The 8,878-nt window shown below is 39.6% G+C and overlaps 1 protein-coding gene across 1 annotated transcript; it reads right to left on the bottom strand.

Annotated features, from left to right (window-relative positions):
- Positions 1-793: 793 nt before the first annotated feature.
- On the bottom strand, positions 794-3,323 carry LOC115169713 (probable G-protein coupled receptor 141). The gene is made up of 4 exons (XM_029725613.1): positions 3,053-3,323; positions 2,710-2,808; positions 2,344-2,425; positions 794-2,225 (listed from the first exon to the last, which is right to left on the bottom strand). The coding sequence occupies exon 4, from the start codon at positions 2,217-2,219 to the stop codon at positions 1,329-1,331; it is 891 nt and encodes a 296-aa protein (XP_029581473.1). The 5' UTR covers positions 2,220-2,225; positions 2,344-2,425; positions 2,710-2,808; positions 3,053-3,323; the 3' UTR covers positions 794-1,328.
- Between the last annotated feature and the right edge of the window lie 5,555 nt (positions 3,324-8,878).

Here is an 8,878-nt window from a genome sequence, read left to right as displayed (position 1 = left end):
TGAGCGTTACACCGAGGCCTGTACTCTGGTGCGGGAACGATTTGGAGGTGGAGGGTCCGTCATGGTCTGGGGCGGTGTGTCACAGCATCATCAGACTGAGCTTGTTGTGATTGCAGGCCATCTCAACGCTGTGTGTTACAGGGAAGACATCCTCCTCCCTCATGTGGTACCCTTCCTGCTGGCTCATCCTGACATGACCTCCAACATGAAAATGCCACCAGCCATACTGCTCGTTCTGTGCGTGATTTCCTGCAAGACAGGAATTTCAGTGTTCTGCCATGGCCAGCGAAGAGCCCGGATCTCAATCCCATTGAGTACGTCTGGGACCTGTTGGATCGGAGGGTGAGGACTAGGGCCATTCCCCCCAGAAATGCCCGAGAACTTGCAGGTGCCTTGGTGGAAGAGTGGGGTAACATCTCACAGCAAGTACTGGCAAATCTGGTGCAGTCCATGAGGAGGAGATTGCACTGCAGTACTTAATGCAGCTGGTGGCCACACCAGATACTGACTGTTACTTTTGATTTTGACCCCCCTTTGTTCAGGGACACATTATTCAATTTCTGTTAGTCACATGTCTGTGGAACTTGTTCAGTTTATGTCTCAGTTGTTGAATCTTGTTATGTTTATACAAATATTTACACATGTTAAGTTTGCTGAAAATAAACGCTGTTGACAGCGAGAGGACAGTTCTTTTTTTGCTGAGTTTATGTAGATCAATTGTTACTATACTTTTCCTTCCTAATTAATATGGAAATGTTTTCCCAAAAGGGAGGCAAATGTGAAACACTGAACAAACAGAGTAACATTTTAATCAAACATATAATTAACTTGAAAATTTAGTTGTAAAAAAAGATGATAAAGAATGCATGGTTTATCAAAATTGTATAATTCACAAAATGTTTGATAATTCACTGTGTTTATGTTATGCTAATGTGTTACAGTATGCCAAACTGTAGGTGACTGTTAAATCAGAATCAGTTTAGCTCATTTGTAGAAACCCATCCATGTGGTGGGAGTGTGTAAATACTTTGTATCATGTTCCAGAACTGTACAACAAGAACAATAAACAGAGCTCCACTATTTGTTTTCATGTCTTTTCTGATTTGACCTGAAGAACGTATCCCACTTAGGGAACTGCTAGAAAGAGGTACTGTATATACTGAAGTAACTTAACTCACAGCAAACAATATCAGATGTAAGTATATCAAAGAGACTACAGTTTTATAATTTGGTATTAAGGTGCAAATAGAATCCTATTCTCATGTTACTATCATGTTACATTCTTTACATCACACTATCAAAAGAAAAAGTACATTCTCATGTTATTCTTATGATAGACAACATGTTGTATCACAGGGTCTGAACGACCCCCTCCCTATAAAAGTCAACATGTCAAAGCAGCTGAACGTCGTGACAGCAAGGGCAAACTCATTCTTCATTTGGAGACTGACATTATAGTTACTCACATAGTAAATCCTGAATACATTGTATGGAACAAAGCATACTATAATGACCAGCATGAAGCAAAGACTTTTGATCTGAGCCCAAAACTCCTGTTGAGAGAAGATCATCGCCCTGTGAGTTCTGTACACACAGCCCAAAATCCACACTTGGCAACAGGCCAGGGCCAATGTAACCACGATGATGAGAGCACAGATGATGTAATTCAGCACAGCCACAGTATGTTTCTCGTCAAAGATCCTTCCGAAATTGAAGCACTGGTTGTCATTGGTTGTTGTATTATTATCTGTAAATGATCCATACTTCACAGCAGTCAAAGGGACCACCACAATGAGCATGATGCCCCAGACAGCAGCACTGGCCCCCAGGGCGTGAAGCCTCCTGTAGAACTCCACATGATTGAACCTCCTGAAGAAACTCAGGTAGCGGATCACCAGAATGATCACATAGAAGACGAAGGCTAAGTACATGTGGGCGTGGATCATGGCACTGACCACCTTGCAGAAGTTAGGACCAAGATGCCACTCGCCGGCCGCGTAGAAATAAAGGCGGAAGGGCACAGTCAGGAGGAAGACGAAGTGGACCACGATCAGGTTCAGAACGGCTGTAGTGGTCACCGAGCGGACGTTGGACTTGATGATGTTGATCATGAGGGACATGCTGATGGTCCCTCCAACGAGCACAATAGTGTATATTGACAGCAATGCATCTCTGTATGATTTAGGTATGTCTTTGTCGACATTTGTCCCATTCCCCATCCTCTCCTCTTGGTGTCATGAATTGTGAAATAAGGAGAATTTGAAGTAAGACATGTAACATTATTTAGATACATACAGTATGCTTATAAATGTAATGTTAGGTTAGGTGGCCATGTTGTCTTACCTTAGTTTAATGCACCAACTGTATGTCACTCTGGATAAGATTGTCTGCTAAATTACCTAAATTAAATATAGAAGATATGGGGCTGTGGGAGTAAAAGTGTGTCAGTAGTACAGTATGGAAATAGTAGGCAACTGTATGGAAAATGATATATATATATATAATACTCATAGAATCTGTACATAGCTAAACAGCACTGACAAACATGATTAATAGTCATGATCTCAGTCATCTGAAAAGCTCACTAAAATAAACTGGCTACGGGAATACATGAGAATTGAATAAAACAGAAAATATCTGATTAAATAAAACCACAAATTCACCTGACCCTCTTCTGAAGCAAGAAATGAGAGAAAAACATAGTCATACCGTTGACTTAACATAAGGTTGTCCGTTTCAGAGTATTCACTGGCTGCACACACACCTTAGAACTGACCTCAAGCAGACCCATTGGTATGCAGATACGACCTGTCAGGTGGTACAGTTGGATAATTATTAACTCAGAATGTTTTTTCTGCGTGTGGCTTGTGGCCAATACTACAGTATGTGTGGAGATCCCATATCTTTGTTTGATATCTTTATCTACAGAATTATAACCAAATATGTCCTATTATTGACAGGTGAGACAAAGTAAATATTGGCTGAATACCAAAGATAGGGTTTACAGTCATTCCTTTTTACTTTATATAATGTCAATGCTATAGTAATGTACCTGTAATTGAGAGGCGGAAGACGCAGAATCTGAATGTAGAACATCTGAGAAGGTGCTCAACCTGCCTTGTAGCTCATGACACTGATAAACCGTCTGAATTATAGGAGACGTATGTCACAACCCTTTATTGATGTGAAATAGATTACTAACAAAAGGAAGTCACCTTTCTACATTGTCAGGCTTGGGGAAGCCCCAAACACTTCCTGATTCTATTGTATTACCAATAATCTGAGAGGAATCATTATTTTCACAATTCAACCACAACCCTAATCCTAGCTTTATGTCCACATTCCAGTTCACGCTAACCCTAGCTTCAACCCCAACTCTAACCCTAGATTCATGTCCACATCCTGGTTGAACCCTAATCCTAGCTTTAACCACAACCCTGACCCTAGCTTTATGTCCACATTCCAGTTCACCCTAACCCTAGCTTCAACCCTAACCCTAACACTAGCTTCATGTCCACATCCTGGTTCAACCTTAACCCTAGCGTCAACCACAACCCTAACCCTAGCTTTATGTCCACATGATGGTCCAACCCTAACCCTAGCTTTAACCACAACCCTAACCCTAGATTAAAATCAAATCACATTTTCTTGTCACATGCTCTGTAAACATAGGTAGACAAACAATACAGAGATAAAGATACAAAATATAAAGTGACATGAGGAATAAATACCCAATGAATAATGAATAACAAGAACGAGTAAAAATAACATGGTTATATACAGGGAGTACCAGTACCGAGTCGATGTGTGGGGAACGAGGTAATTGAAGTAGCTATGTACAGTGCCTTGAGAAAGTATTCACACCCCTTGACTTTTTCCACATTCTGTTGTATTACGGCCTGAATTTAAAATGTATTAAATTTACATTTTGTGTCACTGATCTACATACAATACCCCATTATGTCAAAGTGGAATTATGTTTTTAGAAATGTTTACAAATTAATTAAGTATTCAAACCTTTTGATATGGTAAGCCTAAATGAATTCAGAAGTAAAGATGTACTTAACAAGTCACATAATAAGATTCATGGACTCACTTTGTGTGCAATAATAGTGTTTAACATGACATTTAAATGACTGCCCCATCTCTGTACCCCACACATACAAATTATATGATAAGTCCCTCAGTTGAACAGTGAATTTCAAGCACAAAGACCAGGGAGGTTTTCCAATGGTTCACTAAGGGCACCTATTACTTGCCTCGAAGCGAGCATAGAAGTAATTTAGCTCGTCTGGTAGGCTCATGTCACTGGGCAGTTCTCAGCTGTGCTTCCCTTTGTAGTCTGTAATAGTTTGCAAGCCCTGCCACATTCGACGAGCGTCGGAGCCGGTGTACGATTCGATCTTAGTCCTGTATTGATGCTTTGCCTGTTTGATGGTTCATCGAAGAATCCCGGAACATATTCCAGTCTGTGCTAGCAAAACAGTCCTGTAGCTTAGCATCTGCTTATTGACTGAGTCACTGGTGCTTCATGCTTTAATTTTTGCTTGTGAGCAGGAATCAGGATAGAATTATGGTCAGATTTGCCAAATGGAGGGCGAGTGTGGAGTAAAGGTGGTCTAGAGTTTTTTCCCTCTGGTTGCACATTTAACATGTTGGTAGAAATTAGAAATTGTGATTTTGGCCTGGTATGGCCAATGGTGATTTTAAAACAGAGTTGAATGGCTGTGATGGGTGATAACTGAGAATGGATCGACAACATTGTAGTTACTCCACAATACTAACATAAATGACAGAGTGAAAAGAAGGAAGCCTGTACAGAATAAAAATATGCCAAAACATGCATCCTGTTTGCAATAAGGCACTAAAGTAATACTGAAAAAAAAATGTAATTAACTTTTTGTCCTGAATACAAAGCGTTATGTTTGGGGCAAATCCAACACAACACATCACTATGAGTACTTCTCTTCATATTTTCAAGCATGGTGGTGGCTGCATCATGTTATGGATATGCTTGTCATCGGCAAGGACTAGGGGAGTTTTTTAGGATAAAAAACTCAGACAAATGACCAACAAATCTATGGATATAGCAGCCTATAGCCTAATTTCATCTGCCAAACAGGAAGAATATGAAGAAATAAGCTTCAACACAAAGCCCTCTTGTTGTTAGTAAAGTCTAATTAAAATCTTTCAGCACTATGAGCTGTCCATTTCCGATTGATTGTGCTGCAGCTGCTGCTTCAAGTTACAGCATCACAATGTAAATTACTTGAATCTGGCTTATTATGAGGTCAATAACACTGATAAATACATAATGTGCAAGAAACATATTGTTTTTGATAAAATCAATTATATAGTAGTAGCAAGCTATCAAAGTTGACCTCAGTTCCTCCTTCTCATCTTCGCCAACTGCTCACAGATACAGTGTGGGTAGGCTAGTCTATAAAATTAGATTATAATTATTGTTAAATGGCGGTCAAGAATCGATCATCATGTCACCAGAATAAGACCCTCATCATTTCTTGGAAAGGAGCATCAAGATCTTCACCACCCTGTGAAGTTCATTATAACATTAATCTGTAGCCTAATAAACTGCATGGTTTCCCCGAGTCATAGTGGGAGGACTACACACCATATAATTGGGTGACTCCAAGTTAACTTACTGGATTTAATTCGTATTGTTCAAACAGTAACTGTAAATCCTCCAGCTGTACAAGGGCTGCCAGGGATGACAAGATGGCTCAGAAACTATGGGAACTCAGGTGCCAAATGCTTGGGAAAACATGGGACTTAACATTATCCTTGGAATATTCTTATAAATATGCTATGTCAATTGTCTGAAACAATGTCAAGTGATTGGCTTGAATGCTTACACATGCATATTGTGCAGTAGCCTATAAGGCCTGCTATGCGTATGAATGCTGTATACAGAATAGGGCTGCGACGGTCATGGTATTTTGGGGATTGCGATAATTGGGCAGCCAAATGACCGTAATAACCGTCTCCGTACAAACCGTTCGAAAAGCAAACAAATATACACAGTACCAGCCAAAAGTTTGGACACACCTGGATACTGAGCACTTGTTGGCTGCTTTTCCTTCACTCTGTGGTCCAACTCATCTCAATTGGGTTGAGGTCGGGTGATTGTGGAGGCAAAGTCATCTGATGCAGCACTCCATCACTCTCCTTCTTGGTCAAATAGCTCTTACACAGTCTGGAGGTGTGTTCTGGGTCATTGTCCTGTTGAAAAACAAAATATAGTCCCAATAAGCGCAGATGCGATGGCGTATCGCTGCAGAATGCTGTGGTAGCCATGCTGGTTAAGTGTGCCTTGAATTCTAAATAAATCACCGACAGTGTCACCAGCAAAGCACCATCGCACCTCCTCCTCCATGCTTCACGGTGGGAACCAGACATGCGGAGATCATCCGTTCACCTACTCTGTGTCTCACAAAGACACAGCAATTGGAACCAAAAATCACCAATTTGGACTCATCAGACCAAAGACAGATTTCCACCAGTCTAATGTCCATTGCTTGTGTTTCTTGGCCCAAGCAAGTCTCTTCTTATTATTGGTGTCCTTTAGTAATGGTTTCTTTGCAGCAATTTGACCATGAAGACCTGATTCACGCAGGCTCCTCTGAACAGTTGATGTTGAGATCTGTTACTGTCTGTTACTTGAACTCTGTGAAGCATTTATTTGGGCTGAAATTTCTGAGGCTGGAAGTTCTAATGAACTTATCCTCTGCAGCAGAAGTAACTCTGGGTCTTCCTTCCTGTGGCGGTCCTCATGAGGGCCAGTTTCATCATAGCGCTTGATGGTTTTTGCGACTGCACTAGACATTTTCCGGCTTGACTGACCTTCATGTCTTGGTGGACTGTTGTTTCTCTTTGCTTATTTGAGCTGTTCTTGCCATAATATGGACTTGGTCTTTTACCAAATAAGGGTTTCTTCTGTATACCAACCCTACCTAATCGCAACACAATTGATTGGCTCAAACACATTAAGGAAAGAAATTCCAATAATTTACTTTTTACAAGGCACATCTGTTAATTGAAATTAATTCCAGGTGACTATCTCATGAAGCTGGTTGAGAGAATGCCAAGAGTGTGCAAAGCTGGCATCATGGCAAAGGGTAGCTACTTTTAAGAATCATATATTTTGAAAAATATATTTTGATTTGTTTAACTTTTTTGATTACTACATGATTCCATATGTGTTATTTCATAGTTGTGATGTCTTCACTATTATTCTACCATGTAGAAAATAGTATAAATAAAGAAAAACCCTTGAATGAGTAGGTGTGTCCAAACTTTTGACTGGTACTGTATATATATATATATATATATATATATATATATATATATATATATATATATATTAAGCATATATATGTATATTTTCCTCTCCTCTGCTCCTGACTGCATGTGCTTCCATAGATTATATGTGCTCATTTGCTACAACACCTTGCTTGTTTCAGCACATTATTAAGAGTCCATGTTACCACAGAAACGGACCCAACCCCATGAAGGCCCGTGTCCGTCTTCAGTCAACTGTTCTTTTAAAAACAACCAAAAACGGTTTACATGTTTATGAAGGTTATTTCATTTTCATGACCTTCCTCATCCATAACCGTTGGTTACTCAGTTATAATGTAATTGTGCCAGCCATAATACAGAACTTTTGTACTGGACATGTATACCCTTACAGAAATGTACCATGGTAGTACAATGAAAAAACTACCATGGTACTATCATGCTGTTTTTGTCACTACCATGGCAGGAAAATACCATGGTACTGGTAGAAATACCATTGTATTTTCCTTCCATGGTAGTGACCAAAAAACATGCATCAAGGTAGTACAATGAAAAAAATATGTTTTTGTACTAGCAGCATGTAGTGAAACATGAAAGCATGATAGTTGTTTACAATGTATTATGATGGTCTGTGTCCCACCGTTTTTCAGGTAAAGTCACCAAAACGTAGTAATTTACTCACATAATGCAACATTGACTACTCGCTCTGGAATGGCAAAGCGTTGGCTTAGTAACGTTACCCCTTTAGCTCATAGTGAAAACCCACAACACACATGGTAGTGTAGTGTACCCTCAAACCATGGGACCTGGATAGAGTATGGTGAGAAGAATGAAGGGAGTCTGAAACCTTGAAGATTTAAAATAGTTTATCCAGTGCTTCTATCTATAATACAGTTTTCAGTTGGCTCTCAGTCATTCAACTGATTCTTATACAATTCTAAATAGCCAACATAAAACAACAATTTAAAAAAGTTATCTTATCGCATAGATACATTTTAATCATGTAATTCTCAACCTATACCTAAAAACAGCAAGTTACAATGTTTCTCTTTGTTAACAACGTTCGTTGATCCTGTCGTTAGCTTGACTAGAGCTAACTTTAGCCGACGTTAGCTTCTATGCTAACAGACTTTTATAAATTAACTAAACTATCAAAACATCATCAATAATTAACAAGTATATCATCACACTCCGCTTAACTTGGTGTTTCATATCATATGCTCTATAACTCGCTCACCGTGATGATAACGTTTAAAATATTTATTTTATCTGGCGCTTCCCTCTTAGGTTTTTAATTAACTTGGCTCTCTCATTCAACTGACTAGGCAGGCTAGCGCGAGAGCCAATGTAGAGTAAGAGCGCGTGAAGCAACCACTTGAGCGGCAAAAAAAGTTGGACTATAAATACTGTAAATGATTACAAAATGCAAAAGATTAGGCTACCATATATCTCACATTCTCCCACATTTCAGGTTGGCAACAAAGGGAGCCTTCCCTGTAGCTCAGTTGGTAGAGCATGGTGTTTGCAACGCCAGGGTTGTGGGTTCGCACAGAAAAAAAAG

Source organism: Salmo trutta, chromosome 31 (assembly GCF_901001165.1).
Source record: "Salmo trutta chromosome 31, fSalTru1.1, whole genome shotgun sequence".
NCBI classification, from domain to species: Eukaryota; Metazoa; Chordata; class Actinopteri; order Salmoniformes; family Salmonidae; genus Salmo; species Salmo trutta.
The sequence above is the reverse complement of the archived record's forward strand: the minus strand, read 5'-3'. Positions and strand labels throughout refer to the sequence as shown.